Source organism: Postia placenta (genome assembly GCF_002117355.1).
Source record: "Postia placenta MAD-698-R-SB12 unplaced genomic scaffold POSPLAscaffold_20, whole genome shotgun sequence".
In the NCBI taxonomy this organism is placed as follows: Eukaryota; Fungi; Basidiomycota; class Agaricomycetes; order Polyporales; family Adustoporiaceae; genus Rhodonia; species Rhodonia placenta.
In genome coordinates this window covers 136,415-159,619 of record NW_020169851.1, presented here as the reverse complement: position 1 = coordinate 159,619, position 23,205 = coordinate 136,415, and the positions used below count along the sequence as shown (strand labels likewise).

The 23,205-nt window shown below is 54.3% G+C and overlaps 5 protein-coding genes across 5 annotated transcripts; 3 read left to right on the top strand and 2 right to left on the bottom strand.

Annotated features, from left to right (window-relative positions):
- Window positions 1-3,411: 3,411 nt before the first annotated feature.
- POSPLADRAFT_1157961 (hypothetical protein) lies at window positions 3,412-4,955 on the top strand (the record flags this gene model as incomplete). The annotated part of the gene is made up of 7 exons (XM_024487259.1): window positions 3,412-3,511; window positions 3,554-3,576; window positions 3,756-3,870; window positions 4,327-4,492; window positions 4,631-4,743; window positions 4,782-4,826; window positions 4,903-4,955. The coding sequence occupies 7 exons, from the start codon at window positions 3,412-3,414 to the stop codon at window positions 4,953-4,955; spliced, it is 615 nt and encodes a 204-aa protein (XP_024333699.1).
- A 1,512-nt stretch (window positions 4,956-6,467) lies between these two features.
- On the top strand, window positions 6,468-8,364 carry POSPLADRAFT_1062057 (hypothetical protein; the record flags this gene model as incomplete). The annotated part of the gene is made up of 4 exons (XM_024481472.1): window positions 6,468-6,685; window positions 6,734-6,833; window positions 6,887-7,150; window positions 7,207-8,364. The coding sequence occupies 4 exons, from the start codon at window positions 6,468-6,470 to the stop codon at window positions 8,362-8,364; spliced, it is 1,740 nt and encodes a 579-aa protein (XP_024333698.1).
- Window positions 8,365-9,001: 637 nt separating this feature from the next.
- POSPLADRAFT_1157947 (hypothetical protein) lies at window positions 9,002-13,744 on the bottom strand (the record flags this gene model as incomplete). The annotated part of the gene is made up of 15 exons (XM_024487256.1): window positions 9,002-9,086; window positions 9,135-9,222; window positions 9,267-9,330; window positions 9,381-9,491; window positions 9,551-9,805; window positions 9,856-9,887; window positions 9,917-10,049; window positions 10,101-10,217; window positions 10,852-10,868; window positions 11,286-11,339; window positions 11,863-12,563; window positions 12,946-13,012; window positions 13,131-13,304; window positions 13,354-13,645; window positions 13,676-13,744. Coding segments are annotated over 15 exons (2,259 nt in total), but the record flags the coding sequence as incomplete, so codon positions are not given.
- Window positions 13,745-14,719: 975 nt separating this feature from the next.
- Window positions 14,720-15,913, top strand: POSPLADRAFT_1158398 (hypothetical protein; the record flags this gene model as incomplete). Its single annotated transcript, XM_024487317.1, has 3 exons — window positions 14,720-14,850; window positions 15,265-15,437; window positions 15,534-15,913. The coding sequence occupies 3 exons, from the start codon at window positions 14,720-14,722 to the stop codon at window positions 15,911-15,913; spliced, it is 684 nt and encodes a 227-aa protein (XP_024333696.1).
- A 2,337-nt stretch (window positions 15,914-18,250) lies between these two features.
- Window positions 18,251-19,341, bottom strand: POSPLADRAFT_1050343 (hypothetical protein; the record flags this gene model as incomplete). Its single annotated transcript, XM_024479965.1, has 4 exons — window positions 18,251-18,394; window positions 18,437-18,496; window positions 18,560-18,604; window positions 18,814-19,341. The coding sequence occupies 4 exons, from the start codon at window positions 19,339-19,341 to the stop codon at window positions 18,251-18,253; spliced, it is 777 nt and encodes a 258-aa protein (XP_024333695.1).
- Window positions 19,342-23,205: the final 3,864 nt, after the last annotated feature.

Genomic DNA, 23,205 nt, shown 5'->3' with positions numbered 1-23,205 from the left:
CGCCGGATTACTACACGTGTTCCGAAGCGACGTAAACAGGGAGCGCGAGCAAACTATTGTGCACGTGCAGGAGGGGAGGTGAGTGGGTCATCCTGCCCTTGGACTGTCAAAGGGTGCATTGTACGTTACGGACTGAAGCTCGCTATGATGAGCATACAACAAGCAGCGCGAGAACCTGGCACAGTAAACAGTCAGTGCTGCCTCCAACAGTGGAAACGGCATACACCGAGCATCATGCTTTCCTTGCCGATACAATGTGCTGTGTCGCTCTCTCGTGGCAGCACGATGTGCTCGATAAGACATGGTGTGGCATATCTCGAAAAGCCCTTACGAGATGACTGATATCCACTGGCCCCGACGACATGCGCCCACAAGCTGTCTTGATTCTTATATCATAGTGCCGTAGAGTGTCCCGCAGGCAGGCGCATCCCTTTCTCTCAGATATCGACAGCCTTGCTCTCCCACAGCGACATGCGCCACACTTGCAGCGCGGCTCACGACGGACAGATAATCGCCTGCAGACATGGTATTGCGAGCACACTGGTACACTACATGGCAACAATATGCTGCGCAGGCCAGGGGCTAATGTGAATACAGGGGAGATTGTGTTGTTTAGGCAGTGGTAGCATTGTGGAGCATGTCGGTGAGGGAAGAGCTATGAGATATCGCTGGTTGCAATTATGGGGTGTCCTGTGCAGCGTCGTGGCGTGCGCAGGGATTGCGCTCTGGCCGGAAGATCGTAGAACATCTGTGTGGTGTGACTGCAAGGGGTACTGGCCGCCCAGTCCCTCTCTAGTCGTGCACGCAGGTCCATAGGGGTGTGTAGAGATTGCGCTACACACAGCAGTGCGAGCGTGGACAATATGGGACACGGACTACGAAGGGCGTGCTTGCCGCTGCGGGTCGAAGAGCGAATGGCGAACCAGAGGCGGGAGGCACGCGTATGTGGCGCATGGCACTGAGTGTGATATGAAGACGGTGGATGGCGCTATGAAGGACGGGCGCAGTGCCAGTGTGTTGTTTAGGTAGTGGTAGCATCGTGGAGCACATCAATGAGGGAAGAGCTGGGAGATATCGCTGTTTGTGATCACGGAGTGTCCTGTGTGGGGCATCGTTCGCGGAGATAGTGACCGCGGTAGGGCGATGAGGCGCAGGCTTCAGAAGGGTGTTCTGGCCGGGTCGCTGCTGTAGAGAATGCGCCAGCGAGTCGGTCCTATGCGCTGTGGTACCCGTAGGGACCTCGCAGGACCGAGGTAGTCTTGCATGATAATCCCACGTCTCGTGGCACCCGAGCGCATATCATTGAAACAGATGCGTCGGGGATCGTGGCCCGGTGGAACGGCTTCGCTGGGCGCCACAATGTCGGGGTACCTGGTCTGACGAGCGCTGCGCATAGGTCAGTACGACACTGGGACGCCTGCCCGCAGAGATCGTGCGCCGTTCGTGTCCCGTGCGCGATTGAGGCCCTGAGGGTCATCGTTCTGGTCCCGTGCGCGTGGGCCGGATAGGCCTTCATGTGTCGCCATAGCTCACTACAACACTGGGTTGCCTGCACGCAGACGGCAAATATGGGCTTGCCGTGCGCGATCGAGGCCTTGGGGTTCAGAACTTCGGCCTTGACCTGCCGCGGTCACGCGCGCGTGTGCTGAAGGAAGGCCACATTATGGATATTTGCACTCCCCGCGGTTCGTGAGTCACATCCACGGATAAGCCCTCGTTGCAGGGCTGTCGATTGTACACCTTTGCCCTTTATGCTTCCTGTCGGGACGAAGACGATACTGTCTCGGACGAAGTTAGCGCGATCAAAGGAGTCTTGAGGACGCAGGAACGTAATGCGCGTGGCATTTGCGCGTCTTTGGTTGGCGGTGTGTGACGATTGAATCAGGAAAGGAGAGCGAGCGAGCACCTTGAGGTCGGTCATATCTCATGGCATCCGTGTGCAGAGTTACGATTTGGAGGGAAGAAGAGTGGGAAAGTGATGTCGAGGGGAGGCGGATGATGCTTGTCGTCCAACGCAGCCGCCTTTTAAATCTCAGCAAGCAAGCGCTAGCCACGACGGTCCACCGCAGAAGCGTCGCTTTGTCTCCACATGTCCACAAAGAGAACAAAAGGCGACCGGGCCAAAGCGAGCGGTCTGATCAGGCGGCGCACAGTGGATGACCCATCAGTGGCTAGTGGCTAGATGTGCCGAGAGGCAACAGGCGCTCAGCGTGAGCTTCGTTCTTGAATCGCTTCGCTGGACCGTCAGCCGGCTTTCCACTCAACATAGGGTTCTATGATCGTCGCACATGGTGACTAAGCGCGAGCGCGCCACATTCGAGAGTATAGCATTTACCTAATATGGTAATGGCCCGCGACGTACATCTCGTCCAAGAGCGCGGCGCTCGCTATCTTGAGTCACGGCAGTTCATTCCACTAGATCGTAAATTTTATAACCGCTGAAGGGCGTCGCCTTATGCAGGATAGTACATGTGTGTGCTGTCCAAAACTGGTGTCTTTGGCTGTCCGGTGGCATGGAAGAGGGGGAGTGTTGGAACAAGGGTGCGAACGGCGCGAGGCGCATTTGTCCACGGGCGTAGCGATGCCCGTAAGGGACAATCGCGTGCAGTATGTACATCGCGCGCGGTCATTATATACTGCGATAGGGGCCTCCGGCCCCCGGCTACTCGCGCGCCCGAGCTTTCGAGCTCGTTCCTGACCACGCGGGGCTGCGCGTTTCAACAGGGAGTGCGAGCGAGCTATCGTGCGGGTGCAGGATTGGAGGTCGCCCTGCCCTCGTGCTATCATATCCAAATGTACATTGTATATGGCGCACCGACGCTCTGTAGAAACGAGTGTCGGCGTCGGGTTCGAGCGAGCGAGCGCGAAGGTTTACGAAAGCGAGCGGCGCGGGAAAAGATCAAATACGAAGCGGTTTGTCTCGTCCTCGGGGCGGGGAGGCAAACGCGCGAGGAAACTACATGCGGGAACTCGGCCTAATATAGCAAAACCTTATCTAAATAAGGTACAAAGGAACAAGGCACTATCGCGCCGCAGCGCGGCACGTCGGCGAGCCGGTAGTCGGGCATGGCCTCGCCCAGTTGTTCCAATACGCTCGCTATTTTGAGCTTACAACCAGCGCGATCACCCTAGACTTGCCCTAGACATCCAATGCTCCACAGTAGGAATCGCATAAGTACAGCGAGCACCGTGCCTTGCTTGTCATGCACATAGATGGTTTCTCGCTGTGGTGTCATGCGCTTGACATATCCATGGTGTGACATGTCTCGAGGAGCCCTTGCGAGACGACTAGTCTTCGACTACGTGCACCAACAAGCTCTTTGATTCCTATATCATAGTGCCGTAGAGTATCCCGCAGGCAGGCGCATCCCTTTCTCTCAGATATCGACAGCCTTGCTCTCCAACAGCGACATGCGCCACACTTGCAGCGCGGCTCACGACAAACAGATGGGCGTGCTGCAGACATTCTATTGCACTCTGGTACACTACATGACGACGATACACGGCACAGGTAAGGGGATAATGTGAATACAGGGGAGACTGTGTTGTTTAGGTAGTGGTAGCATCGTGGAGCATGTCGGTGAGGGAAGAGCTATGAGATATTGCTGGTTGCAATTATTGGGTGTCCTGTGCAGCGCCGTAGCGTGTCACGCTCTGGACAGAAGATTGTAGAATGTCTGTGTGGTGTAACTGCAAGGGGTACTGGCCGCCCAGTTCCTCTCTAGTCTCGCAGGCAGGTCCGTAGGGGTGTGTAGAGATTGCGCTACACACAGCAGTGCGAGCGTGGTCAATATGGGACACGGACTATGGAGGGCGTGCTTGCCGCTGCGGGTCGAAGAGCGAATGGCGAACCAGGGGCGAGAGGCGCGCGTATGTGGCGCGTGGCACTGATGGTGATAGAAAGACAGTCGATGGTGCTATGAAGGACCGACGCAGTGTGTTGTTTAGGTAGTGCTAGCATCGTGGAGCATGTCGGTGAGGGAAGAGCTATGAGATATCGCTGTTTGTGATCACGGAGTGTCCTATGTGGCGCATCGTTCGCGAGGATAGTGAACTCGGTAGGGTGGGTTCGAGTGTGGGCTGTGATGAACGCGCCAGCGAGTCGGTCCGATGCGCTGTGGCACCGTTGGGTAGACCGCAGTGTCGAGGCAGTCTTGCATGGCGATGCCACGTCTCGTGGGACCCGAGCGTATATCATTGAAACAGACGCGTTTCGGTTCGTACCATGCGCCCCGGAACGGCTTCGCTGAGCGTCACAATGTCGAAGCACCCAGTATTGTAGCCCATAGCTCACTACGACACTTGAATGCCTATGCTTCCCCGCAGAGGGTGCGCTGTTCTTCTCCCGTGCGCAATGGATGCGCGTGTACCAGGCCCGTGTGGAGAGGGCCAGCAGGATGCGTGAACAGAGAGAATGCGGGTCGCATGCACAGAGAAAGCAGAGTTGGATAAATTACGCGCCAGTGCGCGAAAAGAGAACTCCGGTTTCCGTGTGTGTTGGCCGTATGTGCCTTCGTGTGGCGCCATAGCCCACTGCGACATATGCGTGCCTTTTCGCGGAGGGTACGGCTGCTCCGCAGATGGTGCACTTGCCCCTCTCATGCATGACCCATGATTCAATCCTTCGCAGTCGCGAGCGCGTGTGCATAGGGGAGGAGAGCGGTCCGGCCTTCTCGGTCTGTTGTGGAGGGTGCATGGAGGGTGCGCGCGAACGACAACAGCTCGACCACATCCACACGCGCAGTGAGCGAGAGATAGTCGCTACCTGCAGAAAGACGTAGATGAACTCAGAGAGGATTGCAGTGAGGAAGGGGTCGTAGCTGAAGGTGAGTGTCTTGAGGCGGAGGCATCTGAGTGTGTACTCGGGCGCTAAGAGCATCCTGCGAGCTGGCTGTGCACCAGGTGCGGCTTGGTCCATGGGGGGTCGCTGCATAGAGGACGTCACGACGGAGTGAGACGTTGCTGAAGCGAACCGGGCCTATGTGGCGCGTGGCAATACGTGGTGTACACCCATGCACCCATCTCCTTTAGCGTCAGCCCCTGCATGGTCATGACAGAGGCCTGTACGCCCGGCTATTCACGGGGCATATCCCAGTCCACCGTGGTCCCCGTCGCCATAAGCGCAAGCTAGCAGCATATACGTCATGGCACACTGCAGAACCAAGGATGAGCATGGGTATGAACAGCGTGATAATGTTAAGTACATACATGCATCTTAATAAAGGTGCCACTCCAAGCCCGAGTCACAGGTTTTGTCGCGTCGCATATGACAACTTCGACAAGCCCTTTTTGGAAAGCCGTTAGTAGCTGCACACTCTTTCCTCTAAGGGTGCCTGTCGGAGCGAAGACTAGAATGTCTTCGACTCTCGGTCGTTGGCATGACATACGCACCAGGTTTCTCGGGTGTGTCTTTGGCCGCCGGTGTATGACGATTGGATCAGGAAGGGAGAGCGAGCGAGCGCCTCGAAGTCGAAGGAACCCCATGGTATCGTTGCGTCAAGTTGTGAGTTGAAGAGGAGTGGAAAAATGATATACAGCCACAGGGAAAAGAGGCGGATGGTTCTTGTCATCCAACGCAGCTGCCTTTTATATCTCAGCAAGCTGTGGCCACCACGGTCCACCGCAGAAGCGTCGCCTTGTTCTCACGTTTGCACAAGGAGAACAAGAGGCGATCGGGCCAAAGCGAGTGATCTGATCAGGTGGTGTCCTGTGAAAGACCCATCAGTGGCTAAAGGCGGCCGAAATGCTTGCCGTGACGGTCCCGGAGAGGCAGCAGGCGCTCGCCATAACCTTCGTCCCTTGTTGTCGCCTCACTGGACCATCAACAGCTGCCAGGCGGATTTCCGCTTATAAACATAAGGGTCTATGATCGCCGCACATTGTGAATGGGCCCGAGCGCGCCACGGCCGCTTGCTGGCATACACGCAGTGTAGGAGGAGGACAAGAGCGAGATTATGACCTGTACTAGTACGCCTTAGATTTGTCCAATGCCTGCGAGTTGCAAATCGGGGGTGCAAAATAGTGTCGAAGATTGGACTTTCGTTGAGCCGTATGGAGTGAATATATACGGCTTTGAGTGTATCGCGGAGGAATGGAGACATACCTGACCGATACATTTCTCTAGGTGTTCCTCTCTATGCGCTTTAACGGCCTTCTCTCTATAGCACGACGGCTATTCAAGGTTCACATGTGGAACTTTTCGTCGCTTCTGCTATCAGTACTCTACATAGCACTCCACACAATCTGAGATCAAGGAACATATTTACTTGTCGGCATGCTGCTTCTCTACAAAGAAGAATGCAAAGTGGTGGAAGCTTACCTTACCGGGCTAGGTTCTTAGTCCAATCCCTGACAACAATCCATCAGCATGCGGACTTCGAAAGCGGAGAGGATGCTTATAGTCAACGACCCACAGCCACATTTCAGCCACAAGCGTGCTTTGACACCTAGCTTCACCATTGACCGCCATGGATTTACCCCAGTCTATCACACTACAGATCCTCGAGGAGTGTCTCGTAGACATCTCTTCCGATCAACACCATGCAGCTGTGGTCCTACGCACCCACCAGCGCGTCCTCACATCCCACAACTCCGGTCTGCCTTTCAAAGACGCGGTCTCCAATATGGGTTACAAGGTCGCTGTCACGGCCAGGACGCAGGCCATACTCGATATATTGCATTACTAGTAAGCATTTTGGCGGAAAACATCTCCTAGACCTCACCATCCGCCCAGCCCTTTGGCTACAAGAATTGATATGGGCGATGTTGATATCCCCATTGTGACCTCATTCGAGTTCCTAGAAGATGCCATTATGTACGATGGTGCACTCGTGGTAGGTAGTTCCCACGATTTCAGTGTATCCAGCGCGCTGATGCTGCAGCTCAGCGCGAAGATCAGGTGCTCGTAGTATGGTCCAACCAGACAGACACCATCGTTGACGACTACCATTTCGTGGAACATCAGCTCCGCCATTTCATTGGGCTATGCACTTGCAAACACTTGTCAGTGGCGCCACACACTGGTATCCAGTCGCACCACGAGCGGTCGTACGGCGCCACAGGCCACAGTCAATCCTTGATTCCCAAGAATTTGGGGTACGAGGGACTGTCTGGTAGGGATCTTCAGGCACGTCCATCAGACGGAGGCCAAGTATGTATTGTCGATCACCTCTCTTAGCACCGTGACTGACTCGCATTTCAACGCAGCCATCGCGCTCAACAACGGAGCAAGCCCTGCCAATCACCCCTGTAAAAACGCGTATGGACCCATCTCTGCCATACTGGAATGGCTCCAAGTGGCTACCCCGTGTTCCACAGTCCAGCGCAAACCCCGGCGCGAGTATCCCCTCGCTTATCGCTCGCTCCACCCAAATCCGCACCTCGCCAACAAGCAACGCCTTCGCCACATCATCTGGTCTGACCTCGAAGATGTCTAGCGTGTTCTGCGCCGGATCCCCTTCCCTGCACACACAGGGCAAGGGCGACCTTGAAGCAGGACACGATGATGCCTCTGCCGAGAATGCTGAGCTATACAGCAATGACAATCGAAGTGACGAAGACTCGATAGATAAATCAGTTCACCGGAGGATCCAGTCGGCGACTGTGACTGGAGCTGCCCGTGCGAGACAGTATACACAAAGCAACGAGTGCGAGCCGTCGACGTTGCACACCGCCAAAATGAGCAACGTCTTGGAACGAAGCCCGCAGAGCTCATCGCATCGAACTACTCAGCCCCGGTTGCCTCCCCCTCCACGATTCACCGCAGCAGAAAAGCGCAAGGAATGCGCTATTGCCAGCACCGGTGTCGACGAGCCTGGACCCTCAGTCCAAAATGAAAGCATACGGGTGCAGCACCGCCGTATAGCTAAGAAGCAAAGGTTGGGCTACAGCAAAGGCGATGACGACGACGGAGACACCGATCATGATGTCAACTCCGATGCCGACGGAGACAGGCGCAAAATGAAAAGGGAGCCACCCAAAAACAAGAAAGCATATGCGTGCCCTCTTCGGACCTGCGAATGGTCGTTCGACACCCGGAGAGATTTCCGCCGTCACCTGCTGCAATGCTTCAAGGTCAAGAAGCACGTCTGCGATTCATGCGGCATGCGCTTCCCTCGGTTGGATGCACTGAAACGCCATCGCAATGGTCAGAACGCATGCGAGGACTACTTAAAGCGCTGTGCCAAGCAGGCTGAAGCGAGAGAGGATCCTGGTAATGGAAGTGTTGCGAGCGGCGGTCGGGTGGGACCTCCGGGCTTGAACGAGGAGATCCTGGACATTTTGCGTCAGTTTCTCTACGACGACGAGATGGAGGCCCTGCTGGAGGACGTTGATGTGTCGGAGGGGGCTGATACGACTCACTAGAGATGACAGCAGAAGACTACGACGAGCTCACCTGTTTGTAATGTCTTGTAACAAGCCTCCAATTGTCTTCTTGAGATAAGGCATCCACCGGCGTCGTCAGATTTCCGGACTCCTTATGTTGGCATGAGAAGAGGCTAGGACCACAGTCCATTCGGGATGCGGATGGGAGAACGGGCAGACGTGTGAACAGCGACAGTGGATCAATAAAATGACCTTGTTTGGCCATTTGCTGTAACTCGAAGAGGACATTATAGACTTCAAAGTTCACACGGCTTGTGTTCGGCTCGTGTCGTGATCACGTGGTTGTCCGAATGAGGCAGCCGCCGATCACTCAGCTACCAGTTCTGCTCGGTGGTCTGCCTCAAATCTGCCATTAGGCAAAAGGATCAAAGAGACGCCTTAAGCCGAGTTGAGTGGGCGTCCACGCCGGTACGTCGATTCGAGATTCAGCCCTCACGCCAGACCGCTCAAAGCGGACAGTCATGATCTTCAAGCCCTCCAGTACCTTCTGTTTGTGCGATGTGTGCATACAAGCTGTTCACATATGCTTTATATTTGCTTGAGAGCACTAAAGTGTCTACGCGTGCTCGCGGCGTCCGGGTTCCCTCTTACTAACTCACAGCTGCCATGAGCTCTTTTACGACACGCTCCTCGGAGCATTACCCAACGAGGTGGCTGAGTGAAATGGACCTGGTGTTGTCAGCTCTCCAGCAGCCTGATGGCTTCGGACGCAGATAGCAGAGGATGGGTCTCTAATGGCAAGGACATACCTGAACTGATGCGTAAAGAACATGTCGCAAAGGTGGTCACCAACCCCGTCGAGGCTCTCCTCGGCGGGAGCAATGACCGCCTCCGCGCCTGTTCCAGTGTTGCAAGGGACCGTCGCAGAGGCGGTTACCAACCCCAGCGAAGCTCTTCTCGGCGGGCGGGAATGGTGACTGCATCCGCGCGACAATAACCACGTTGCTATACGGAAGTTCAGATCGACAGCCATCTTTTTGAGTGCGATTACTCACTTGTATTACCCTGCGTGTGACGTCCTGTACCACCGACGCAAGGTCGAGTCGCGTGAGGCCTTCGATTGGTATGTCCTTAAACACAAACCCGTACTCGGAGTAGCCGAGGAGCTGAATCATGTCTTGTCATCAGAGCTGAGACAGAGTGGCGCTCAAATGCAAATACATACATGGACGGAGATGCGTATACTGGGACCATCCCTGTTGTGGCGGAGCGGTTCTGTCGCACGGAGCAGGTCGCCGACTTCAGGCGTTCTCGTTCCGAAAAGCTGAACAGGGGTCTTATCCTTGCCGCACGCAAAGACGATGGGGGCTTGAGGTTGAAACCCAGGTTGCCTCATTATGCTGTTTGTGTTCTGCTGGAACACAATGCCTTGCGTGCAATTATTCACCGAGGCCATGATAGCAAAGGCGATAGCGCATTTCTGCATAATCATTCAGGATAGAATTGTTCGCAGAGTGTGGAATCACTTACTCGACAGCCGACTGCCAACGGTTTGGGCCCACCTGGTCCAACCTCACCAGATACAGATCACCTGCGACTAGGGCGTCAAGGCCGGTGAACGGTATGGAACCGTTGAACGGTTCAGCGTCGTCCATCGGCCTGGAGTTTGTAAGTGGCTCCGTGGCCGGATTTGTAACCAGCACCGTGTAAACCCCACGACATAGCTGCAGAATAGATCAGAATGGTGGTCATTCCGAAGGCATGCAAACACTCACTCTGACAGCCTTGTCGACTGACTTCCTTACCTTGAGGGCCAATTCCGCCCTTGACACGATCTCGCCGGCAAACTTGATTGTCTCGACAACCTTGCAGCTGTCGGGATACCCGGCGAACTAGATAGTGCACGATGGTGAGGAGGTAGCAAGTCGGTGTAACAACGTGCATGCATACTCAACAGTTGACGATTGAATCAGGAAGGGGAGGTGCGAGGGAACGTCTCGAAAACAGCACATGCTGTCGATGCGTAGAATCTCGAGTTGGAGAGAGGAGCGGTGAACAGCTACTGGGGCAGGAGGAAGGTGGAAGATGATTTCAGTCGTCTGATGCAGTCGCCTTTTATATGTGAGGAAGCACCGGCCACGACGGTCCACCGAAACAACGTCACCTTGTTCCCATTTTGCGACAAAGCGAACAAAAGGGTCGCGGGCCAAAGCCACCGATTTGATCAGGGGCGCGCGCTGAAAGAGCCACCTGTGGCTGGGGCACACGCGTCTCTCCTTTTGCGAGCATGATCAATCAGCCGGCGAGCTTCTCGATCGTCCTGCTCCGATGCCACAAGAACGGCGGTATGCAAATTCGCGCATATTTGTCCTGGATTTACCGCAGCGCTAAGAATACAAGCATCAGAAATCCGGTTCTGCGAGCCTGGGATGCGCAGGTGGTGTACGAACGTACCATGTGACAGGAGACGTATGATCCAGATATGAATTGTTCATCTGCTCGACATTCGCCGCGGCAGTTGCACACTGTATTGAAGGTGTATACTGTAGCCAGTGTCAGGAAGATATCATCATGGAGCTAACGACTGAAGGAAAACACATAAACTCTACGGCAATTGAAAATTGCCGCCGTTTCGCTTTGTCCGGCCAATCATAATAGGTAATTACACAGTTGTGACATGACGCAAGCCCTCTCAAGCTGGGACTAGAATTCATAGGATGATAATGTCCTCCCATGGGTGGACGAAGACACGCGATCGAAGAGGCCTTGAAGAGCAGGCATCGATCGTGGTCTGTGCAACGCATTCTGCATGATCAGGTCGATGCGATTGAGCTTACTGAGTCGTCATGTCGATGATATCGAGTGTCAAGACAGTTCGGCTCTGTTGTACACGGAAGTTTCAATATGCCCTAATACCACTCTGCCGAAGTGGGCGCAGTGACGTCGCAAGGCAGACGCACCGACGTCCTTCGTCACGGGACTCGTAGCACGAGAGGGCTGGAAATCAAATCGTGCTGTTTCATGTTACGGAGTACAAGGTGAGGAATACACTATCCAATCAGGTGTGGTGAAGTACAGCAAAAGCTCTTCACCATGTCGTCCTAGCTACGATGGCAGAATGAATACCAGTGGCAGAGAACCTGGCCTCGGAAGTGGAGCTGAAGAACGAAAAATGCCAGCCGGCGAAGGAAGTCGGAGCGATACCTCGAGCGGCCACCAAACAGAGGCTCCTGAGGTTACCGTGTTTCGGAGACGCTTCATGGCATCGATGCATAGACTGGAGCCAAAGCGAAGTAACCGCCTTGACTCTATCTTGGGTGATGCCTCCAGCCGGAGAGGTGACCACAGATACTCGATCTGATCACGCCTATCCAGTTGCAGTCTTCGCGACTTCCGAGACAAGAGCGCGTCGCACGACGGAAAGGTGGTCGCGGCAGGTCGGCAGTAGATTCAGATTTTCCGTACTCGTATACACCATGACCTGGTCGAAGCATTGCAACGCGTCCCGCACATTGCTTATGGGTTCTAGAAGCGCACCTCCTTGACGAAGAGCAAGGCCAGCGCCAGGATCCGGCGACCGACCAGCTTGATACCTCTCGTTCCGCGTGTGCGATACCGGGGCCAGTGCGATGGGCGACGAGGATCTACGCTCAGACGGAGTAGTCTGGTGGTCGCTAGTGAAATACCAATCCTCCGAACGAGGCAAAGACGATAATCGAGCGAATGTAGCAGCTATTGCGAGTGCCTGCAGACCGGATGCGGGCGGCATTGTAGAAAGGGATTCTGGATACGTGGAAGATCGCGGGGATGCTGGGATCGCAAGGGCGGATGCACGCTGATGGTCCAAAGAGCGACCAGCTAGCGTCTCGTGGAAAGAGGCCGACGGGGGGCGCTCTGCAGGCAATGGTCTCAGAGAACCCGTGGCAGCAGATGCGTTAATGTCAAGCACAGGGTGGGTATGAGGAAGCGAGGATTCTGGCAGTGGATCCGGGGTGGGAGTTCGGGAGAAAGCAGTAGCAAGAGTTGTAAGATCCACACGCCGCTGTTCGAGTATGTCAGACCTGCGTTTCGTGGAGGTGGGTAATTCAGGCTGGGGCTCAGGCGTCGGTGACGGGGACATCTCCTCCGCTATCGCAGCCAGGTCGATGATACGACGTTCCGCAATCTGGGGGCCGAGACGCGAGATGTCTCTTGATACGAAGGTCTGGCCGTTGAGGCCCTCCCGCCTTTCAGGACATCTATCGAGGATATGCTTTGCCGTCCTGGAGACAGACTACACGTCTGGGCCACCCAACCCAAAAGCGGCCCCGCGTTCGTACTTTGTACCATTGGCAATTACCACTCCCCTGGCGATGCAATGACACAGCCTGAAGTTCCTCATATCATCCTCTAGATCGTTTGTGTTCAGTAAGATTCACCAGCAATCATGCACAAGGCATACCAAAACCTGCAATATTTGTGAGATCCGATTGTCCATATCCTCTAAAATACGGCTCACCGTAGAGCGGCGCACCCCGAACATATTGGCAAGTCCATCGTGTGTAGCGTTTGGATTATCCCGCTGGTAGAGGGCAGTATCCTTGCGCATGGAGGTAGAGACACGAGCATGCCGGCGCTGACGTGCGCCCGGGCTCTAGGGGGGATGCAGGAATAGACGTCTGGCCGTTGATATAATCCTGGGGATTACCTGTAAGCAAAAGCGAATTCCACGCGAGTGACCACTGTAAGCCTAGCAAAGTCGACTGCATCCGCGAGGGATAGAGGAAACGAAACATATTGTCAAAAGAAACTGAGGGAAGACTCACTTTCCCAGCCTTCCCAAGCTACCGTGACATCGAATGGGCTCTTTCCCACCGGAGGCAACGCCGCGAGCCACTGCGCCTTGGCGCGCTGCTCGACATGATGCGAATTGAGGAGGAGGCGAAGGCGCAGAAGATGTGATTTCAGGCGCAGCGCGATTAGCGTGCTGAGTACGTGAACTGGAAAGCGGGTGAGACGGTGAGCGTGGGCGGAGGCGAGGACGCTCACAGTGCCACGAGAGCGGCCTCTGGCGGAGGTTGACGAGGACGAAGAGGCAGGCGGTGTATTTGAAGAGACGGAGTCCGAGCACGTGCAGATGTCGCGTGACGCGAGGAGGAAGCGGACACGAATGAAGCGAAGAAAAACATAAAGCCAGCGAGCTCGAGAAGAGCGCCGGGTCCGTCCCTCTCGGAGCGCCCGTGTCATCGCCCCGATTGACTGCAGCGGCACTTCGTCTATCACACTGTGCCTTGAGTGCGTACCCGTCGTCCGGCTTCCGTGTCCTGATCCCTCCTCTTCTCTACAATCAGGTGCTTCGTGCGCAACTTACGCTCCAGCTCGACACATCAGACGCGCCGGGCCGTCTCCGAAGCAGCGCGATCGCCGTGTATATCCAGTGCTGCCTTCAACGGTAGCAACCGCATACAGCGAGCGTCATGTCTTGCTTATCATGCGCGTTGATGGTCTCTCGCTACGCTGTGATGGGCTCGATGGGTCCTGCCCATGTACATATCATGTGAAACATCTCGCTCGTGGCGAAGAGCCCACCAATGCCGTCTCACGTGCATACGAGACGACTGGTGTCCACCGACTGCGTGCGCTAACAAGCTGTCTTGACACTTATATAGGATCGCAGAATGCCACGCAGGAAGAAACATCCTTGTTCCTCAAATATCGATAGCCTTGCTCTATCGCAGCGACATGCGCCACACTTGCAGCGCGGCTCACGACAAACAGATGGTCGTGCTGCAGACATTGTATTGCACTCTGGTACACTACATGACGACGATACACGGCGCAGATAAGGGGATAATGTGAATACAGGGGAGATTGTGTTGTTTAGGTAGTGGTAGCATTGTGGAGCATGTCGGTGAGGGAAGAGCTATGAGATATCGCTGGTTGCAGTGATGGGGTGTCCTGTGCAGCGTCGTAGCGTGTCGCGCTCTGGACAGAAGATTGTAGAATGTCTGTGTGGTGTAACTGCAAGGGGTACTGGCCGCCCAGTTCCTCTCTAGTCGCGCAGGCAGGTCCGTAGGGGTGTGTAGAGATTGCGCTACACACAGCAGTGCGAGCGTAGACAACATGGTCACGGGCTACGAAGGGCGTGCTTGCCGCTGCGGGTCGAAGAGCGAATGGTGAACCAGAGGCGAGAGGCGCGCATATGTGGCGCGTGGCACTGATGGTGATAGGAAGACGGTGGATGGTGCTATGAAGGACCGACGCAGTGCGTTGTTTAGGTAGTGCTAGCATCGTGGAGCAAGTCGCTGAGGGAAGAGCTATGAGATATCGCTGTTTGTGATCACGGAGTGTCCTGTGTGGGGCATCGTTCGCGGGGATAGTGAACTCGGTAGGGTGGTTTCGAGTGTGGGCTGTAATGGACGCGCCAGCGAGTCGGTCCTATGCGCTGTGGCACTGGTGGGGAGACAACAGTGTCGAGGCAGTCTTGCATGGTGATGCCACGTCTCGTGGGACCCGAGCGTATATCATTGAAACAGACGCGTTTCGGTTCGTACCATGCGCCCCGGAATGGCTTCGCTGAGCGCCACAATGTCGAAGCACCCAGTATTGTAGTCCATAGCTCACTACGACACTTGAATGCCTATGCTTCCCCGCAGAGGGTGCGCTGTTCTTCTCCCGTGCGCAATGGATGCGCGTGTACCAGGCCCGTGTGGAGAGGGCCAGCAGGATGCGTGAAGAGAGAGAATGCGGGTCGCATGCACAGAGAAAGCAGAGTTGAATGAATTACGCGCCAGTGCGCGAAAAGAGAACTCCGGTTTCCGTGTGTGTTGGCCGTATGTGCCTTCGTGTGGCGCCATAGCCCACTGCGACATATGCGTGTCTTTTCGTCGAGGGTACGGCTGCTCCGCAGATGGTGCACTTGCCCCTCTCATGCATGACCCATGATTCAATCCTTCGCAGTCGCGAGCGCGTGTGCGTGGGAGAAGGGATCGGCTCGGCCTCCTCGGTCTGTTGTGGAGGATGCATGGAGGACCCAGACACCCTGCGCGCGGACGACAACGGCTCGACAAGATCCCCGCGCAAGGGGCGATCAACTTGGGGAGGAGCAAACATACGTGTGGTGATCGTTGTCCGTATGTATTCCTCCGCTGGATGCAGCGAAAAGGAGATCCGTATCTTCGTAGACCCTTGCGGGGTCTCATAGTATGCACTATACCCGTCAGAAATAGGGATAGCGGGGAACATCTTTGAGACGGAGTCCAGGACAACAGTAGGGCGGGTGCCGCTCAGGCGTCTTTGGCTGCCGGTGTATGACGATTGGATCAGGAAGGGAGAGCGAATGAGTGCTTCGAAGTCGAAGGGATACCAAGGCATCGGTGCGTCGAGTTGCGAGTTGGAGAGGAGCGGAAAAGTGATATGTTGCCAGGAGGCGGATGTTTCCTGCTGTCCAACGCAGCCGCCTTTTATATCTCAGCAAGGGCTGGCCACAACGGGCCATCGCAGAAATGTCGCCTTGTCTCCGGGCTTCTACAAGGAGAACAAAAAGCGATCCGGACGAAATGAGCGATTTGATCAGATGGTGTTCTGTGAATGCCCCATCAGTGGCTAAAAGTGGCTAAAGTGCGTACCGTGCCTCTCCCCACGACATCATTTATCCGCTAGAACCGTTCCGGCGATGTGCGATCGTCACAAGCCTTCGTCCCTTGTTGTTCCTTTGTTGGACCGTCTACAGCTGACGGACGGCTTTCGCTTAGACATAGGGTTCTATGATCGCCACACACTGTGGAAAGGCCCGAGAGTGCTACGGCCGCTTCTTGTCATGCGCGCAATTGTAGTGGGAAAAGCATTGTTCCATTGGTTCCATCCATATTGTACAATAGCGGAAGAACATCTTTGCAGATCGCGAAGGTCAGGTGCAATACAACGAGAAAACACTATTCGCATACCAGTTCATCGGGTGCTGTCGCCTATCGCGTGGCCACTACTCGCGCCACATGCACCACTTGTCTTGACTAGCACAAGATAGCTTCTCCCATCTCTTCGTCGGCTGCTCCGCGGTATGAGTCAGTGACGAATAGCATAGAGCATGGAGACGAGAGATCAAAGGACGCGCATGTGAAAGAGAAGGAAAAGGGGCGCACAGAGGAGTGTCAGTGAGTCCCGGCGCTGCATATTGTATCTGGGCGAGCAGCAGCCGTGGCGTTGTGTGTACGTGGGTGTGTCACTCGTTCACGGTGACGAATTGAGAAAATCCCGAGGGGGATGGTGACGGTCGGCCAGGCCGTTCAATGCGGATAAAGGGCATGAGACGAGTGGATGCAGGTGGGGTCGGGGAACACGAACATAAAGCAAACATCAGTTAGCCCACTCACTTACACTAGTCACTTGTATGCGCTAACCCCATTCCTCGCGAAAAGGTGTCCGCCGGCAGTAGTCATTGCTATTTCAAACCGGGGGCCGCTAGGCCCCATGGTCTTTGAACGCTGACCTCCTCGCGCCCGAGTGAGTCGGTGTTCTTAGCACAAAAGACCTTTCACGCCGCCATCACATACCTGCTGCACACATCTCACAGCAGCGACGGATAAGGGCTAGTAAGTCCGGGACATGTGATTAAGCAGATCAGAAACGCACAGGAATGACTACATCTCTTGGTTGAATACGGCACAGGCCGCTGTCCTGATCATGACATTAGATGGTCAAGACGATGCATAGTATTTCTAACAGATCGGCTGGATAATTCAGATGCACAGACTTGCAGAAATCTTGGTCTAGCCAACTCCCGAATACTCTGTGCCCACGATGTGACCGCAGTAGTGCAATTATAGCAGACAGACGAACACAATACAAGCGTACCCTAGTGAACCCTTACCGATGTCAAACGAGTGCGATATACGTGTCAGCGATAATATGAAATATCGCAGCTGATGACATAGCTGCATTACCCAAAATCGAGGCCCCGAGGCTCTGGAGCTGAGGAACGAGTCGCTGGGAGAAGGACCTTCCTCAGATTCGAAGGCATGGATGGCCCCACGATTATGTGTTGACTTCTGAGAGATATTGGACGAGTTCGCGACTGTGTAGAGGGTCGAGAGTATATGGAGAGAGATTCTGTCTGCTAGATAGCTGTGTTGAGAGGCGATTGCAGAACTTAAACTTGCAGCGCGACTTCAAAATGATGACGGGAAACCTCTCCATATAAATGGACCGGCATTGCGTCGGCCCCTCTCGGAGCACCCGCGTCATCGTCTAATACATGCCCTGAGTGCGTACCCGACGTCCGGCTTCCATGCCCAGATCCCTCGTCTTCTGTACAATCAGGGGCTTCGTGCGCAACCCACGCTCGAGCTTGACGAATCAGAGGCGTTGGGCCGTCTCCGAGGCAGCGCGATCACCGTACAACGTTCAGTGCTGCCTCCATCGGTAGGAACCGCATACAGCGATCACCAGTTCTTGCTTATCATGCGCTTTGACGGTCTCTCTCGTTGCGGCGTGATGCGCTCGACAAAGCATATCCATATTGTACCACATCTCAAAGAGCCCACCAACATGAATGCTAACGAGACGACTGGTATTCACCGACTACATGCGCCAACAACTTGCTGTCTTGGTCCTCATATAGGATCGCGTAACATTCTGAACGCTGCGAGCACTCGCAATACACTAAATGACAGCGACACACTGCGTAGGCGAGGGGCTAATGTAGATACAAGGGGGATTTTGTTGTTTAGGTACTGGTAGCATCTTGGAGCAAATCGATGAGGGAAGAGCTGTGAGATATCTCTGTTTGTGATCATGGAGTGTCCTGTGTAGGGAGTTGTCCGTGCGGATAGTGAACGCGGTAGGGTAGGTTCGAGGCTGGCCATGCCAGTCACGACACGAGCGAGGACAGCGAGAAGCACAGAGTATCGAGGAGAGCACGGCGGGGCGCACCGTATGGGTAATTGGGTTACTGACACTGTACCGTGATGTGTGGCGGCACCGAACGCGACCAGTTGCCTCGCTGTTCAAATTCCGAGGGCATTTGACGTGACCACCTTTCATGCAGCGGCATACTACCAGATGATATACCGTTCCAATACTGCGTCTCGGCCTCAAGCGAGTTGAGTTAGTCCGAACGCCTACGATGTGACACGCCTGGGCCTTGCATTGTCACAAGCGAATGCAGCCTCTCCGACACTGGTTCGAACAAGTGCTGTTGCCCGGGTGTACCAGGAATCGCGAAGGACATACAACTTGATATGTAGCATTGACTGACCCTGTATGAGCCCTCAGCTGACGATGCTGTGTATGGTGTTGTCTGCTGAGAAGGGCAATATAGAGTCATGAGATGTGGACAGAATGACGCTGAGGAATATGCCGATGACGTGGTGTATATAGGTGGAACAAGTATGGTATCTCCGGCGTTATAACCCATCGGTTGAGCTTGGTACTCGCCAAGTGGAGTAAAGAGAGCGCTCTGATAGACTCGACTTGAGTCAAAGTATGGGAGATGTGGATGAATGCACGCACAAATTCGTCCAACGGGGGGTTTTCTGCATCCGGCTGTGTAATGACATTGTTCGTGAACCCATCCATCGGAATGGACTGCGAGAGGGGGTTTAGGTGTTGAAGGATTGGCTGAGGCGCCGCACATTGAGGTACGTAGGAGTTTGGCGATTCTGATGCTTGCGCGGATGCAGGAAACTGTTGGGACTGCATCTCCTGTATGTACTGTTCGCCAAAGCACAATGCGTCTCGATTGTACTGGCTGAAGGCATCGTGGGTTGCATCTCTGTAGATGATGTCCCTGCAAAAGTGTATGCTCGTTCGGGAATGCCACCTCGCTTCTTCCCTCACGGCCCTTTCTTCCGTGATTTCGGGGAGCCTGACGTCCTGCGCGGTCTGCGTGCGCTCGACCACGTCCATGGGGGCTGCCTTATTTCTGTTCTCTTTTTTTGTGTGTTGTGGAGAAAACGTGTATGCAGGGTGGTCTCGGCGATGCTGCCTTGCGACTAAAGCAGCCATCTTATCCCACTGATCGTGTGCATTCGGATCCATGTTTTGCCACTTTTAACCTGCGAGCGACAATCTGTTTGTCAGCACGGCAAGGAGAGACCCGTGTTGATACTTACTGATAACCTTCTGCAAGCATTCCGAACTCGGTACAGACCCGCGCACGTAATCATTTTTCATGAAATGGTGACGAAAAAGTTTCCATGAGTTGGAAAATCGCTTTACATATCCTGACACGCGCTTTGAATGTTGTGACTGCTGTCGCATAGCAGGGACGACATGGGATAAACTTGGTGCGACAGTTTCTTGAACATTGGTCTGAGGTAAGCAATGCACCGAAAGCTCGTCTGCGAGATCGTGCTTATGCGGCGTTGATGGAACCGATGAATAGGAATAGACAACGGTGTCAGGATCGGAGGAATCCCACTGGTGGTCCTGCCGGTAACGTTGATCATCTCGACAACCTTGCAGCGGTCGGCATACCCGGCGAACTAGATAGTGCATAATGGTAAGGAGGCAGAAAGCCGATGCAACAATGGATAGGTATACGTTGATGTCAGTGTATATTATATCCTCCCAGTTTCTCCTGACGGGGTTCATTGCCTAGTCGAGCTTGCCGGCCGCTATGGGTACTTCTAGGTTGTCGAGTCTCTCCATAGTCGACAGTTGACGATTGGATCAGGAAGGGAAGGAACGAGGAAGCGTCTCGAAAGGAATACATGCCGTCAGTGCGTAGAATCTTGGCATAGAGAGAGGAGCAGGAGCAGGAGGATGGTTCTGGTCGTCTGACGCAGTCGCCTTTTATACATGAGGAAGCACCGGCCGCGACGGTCCACCGAAGCAACGTCACATTGTTCCCAACTTGCGACAAAGCGAACAAAAGGCTCGCGGGCCAAAGACACCGATTCAATCAGGGTCGCGCGTTGAAAGAGTCACCTGTGGCTGGAGCACACGCGTCTCTCCTTTTGCGAGCATGATCAATCAGCCGGAGAGCTTCTCGTTCGTCCTGCTCCGGTGCCACAAGAACAGCGATATGCAAACCCGCGCACAATTATCCCGGACTCAGTGCAGCGCTCAGAATGAAAGCATCACGAATTCAGTTCCGCAAGCCAGGGATGCGCAGGTGGCGTACGGACGTACGATGTGACAGATATGTACTGTTCACCTGCTCGACATTCGCCGCGGCAGTTGCACACTGTATTGAAGGCGTATGCTGTAGTCATTTTCAGGAAGATATCATCGTGGAGCTAACGACTGAAGGTAAGCACGTAAATATTAGGGAATTCAACATCGCCGCCGTTTCGCTGTTCGTAAGCGCCCAGATGCGGGACTGAAGCCGTGACCTGGTCACGTTTGCACCTCGCTAAGCGCTGGCCAGTCAATCATACACGAGCGTGACATGCCGTAAGCCGACTCTGCGAGCAGCATCACATCGCTTTTCCTGGCCGCTTGCCTCTTGCCTGTTTTCAAGCGAGAGCAATATGAATGCACCAACTTCTAGCTCGCAACGTACACTCTTTATTGCAATGACACAACCGACGTTTTCCGTGAAACCTTGTCGCTATTTCACTAAACGTCGTCCACAAGGAGCACTCTGACTGATCGAACGACAGTCGCTATTTTCGAACACGAGGGGCACCTAGCAACAGTTACAAATGCTACCGTAAGCTGCAAAACAAATCGCCAAGTGCTGCTTTCTTGCATAGACTTGATTAGGGCTCCATGGCTGCCACGCCCTGTAGATGGACTCGAGCGTTCCACGCCCTTTTCCTGCCAAATCGAAGCAATGAGCATCAGAGGACGTCACAATTGGAGCGGCGGTCAACCACGCAATAGAACAGAAGCACCGTATCATCCCTTCAGACCCATCCTCTGCAGGCGTTAGTCCACCTAGTGCGCTTTGGTGGTCTTCTATCACAGCGCGATGGGCTCAGAGGGTCATAACCTGTAACACATTGTTAGTACGAGGTCTCGCTCACTTATGGGGCCCATGAGGTCAGACAACTCTCCTACCCCCGCCGCGCTCGGCATACAGGAAAGTCTGTGTCGAGTTGCACCATACAATGCAGTAGGCCACAGGCAAAGCCTCGCGGTTGCAAGCCTGAGAGAACGCAGAGGCCGTCACACATCTCTACTATTATGACTAGAGGTGCGGTACAACACACGGCCACGATACAGTACACAGGCGATGTAATTATGTGGGTACAGAGGGGATAACACTGTTAAGGTAGCGGTAGCCTCTTGAGACGAGTTCGGATGTGGGAAGAATTATGAGATACCTGGCGGTGTCCCGCGTCTGGCACGGACCACATGTAGTGATTATGCTCCATACAATGTTTTCTGGCGTCTCATAGACAAGTCATGGGCACCGACACTTGGTGCCAGCCAGCTTTCCCTCTCAAATGCTTGAGACTAAGGTTTCTATGCAGGTAATGTCCTCCCATGGGCGAACGAAGAGACGCGCGATCGAGGAGGCCTTGGAAAGCAGGTGTCAAATGTGGCCTGTGCAACGCATGCCGCATGAGCACTCGATATGAACGCCATTCTAAACATATGCGAGAGCTTACTTAAATCATCATGTCAAGAATGTCGAGTGTCGAGATACTTCTAGAGCAGTTCGACCGCTGTCTTAGAACGACTGACGTGTAGTTTGTTGGATCCCGACTTTGTCTTGTCGGACTCTCCGGGAGATTGTAATCTGAATGTTGCAGGGTGTGCTTAGCATTGTATTCTATTGTGAATGTGAATAGTGCACAGGGACATATTGGACAGCTTGTTCTGCGATTTGCCCGCCACACATTGTCGTCGTCTGATGTGTATGCTTAGCTCGATGAGGGATAATGGAAACCAGAAATGAGGCCCACTTGAATCAGATATACGTCCGCTAAGTGAGCCTAGTCGGACCAACGAGCGATCTCTCAGAGGCAGAGGGCGCAATCACGGTCTCACGCCGTGCATAGGTGCGTTTCTTCAAGACAAATCAGGACCGGAGATCGGCCGGAAAGCGAAGAAAGTGCTCACTACGATGGCATCTTAGGACAATTTTTTGATTTCAAGGGCCAAACCGGCCCGCGAAATCGGCGAACTAGATTGTGAACTGGAGTAAGGACGCGGGAAGGCGGATGCAATGACACGCAGGCATCCGTCGACTCTAATGGTGATGTGGGAACCGCCCCATCTTCTGTCCAAGGGAACGCATGCTTGATCAATCTGTGCCTTGACGTTGGTGTTGAGGTCCCCAAGTCTTACGCCAATCAGCCCGTCTTCTCCGGTCCTGGGCACTCTGCGAAACGCTATGCATAGAGTCGATACCAAACTTGACGATTGAATCAGGAACGAGCGAGCGAGCGTCTTGAAAGGACCCATGGCGTTAGTGTGTGGAATCCAGAGAGGGAGAGAGGAACAGAGAATTACTGTTGAGCCAGGAGGGAGGGGTGGTTTCTGGTCGTCAGGTGCAGCCGCCTTTTATGGAGCTCTGGATACGACGGTCCACCGCAGCAGTGTCGCTTTGACTCTGAGACAAGGTGAACAAAAGGGGTGAACAAAAGGCGCACGGGCCAAAGCAGTCGGTTCGATCAAGTGGCGCGGTCGTTCTAGGGCACTTCGGAAGAGCCATCAGTGGCTAACGCACATGGCGTGTCCCCCTTTTCCTGATCTTGATTGATAAGCTTGCATCCACTCGCGAACTTCTCAGTCACAGCAATCCGGCCATGTACTTATGAGTTGTGACGTTGCAAGGCGCACAACGGAGGTCAGTGTCAACTTTATTCGTGCTGCACCGTTTCCATAAGTAGAGACAACAGCACGTATAATTAGCGCTTTCTGAGCATATAAACAGGCGCAAGAACATAAAAGTCACGGTTTCGTTGCCGGAAACCTAGGGTGTGCAGGTGGCGCACGGACATACAA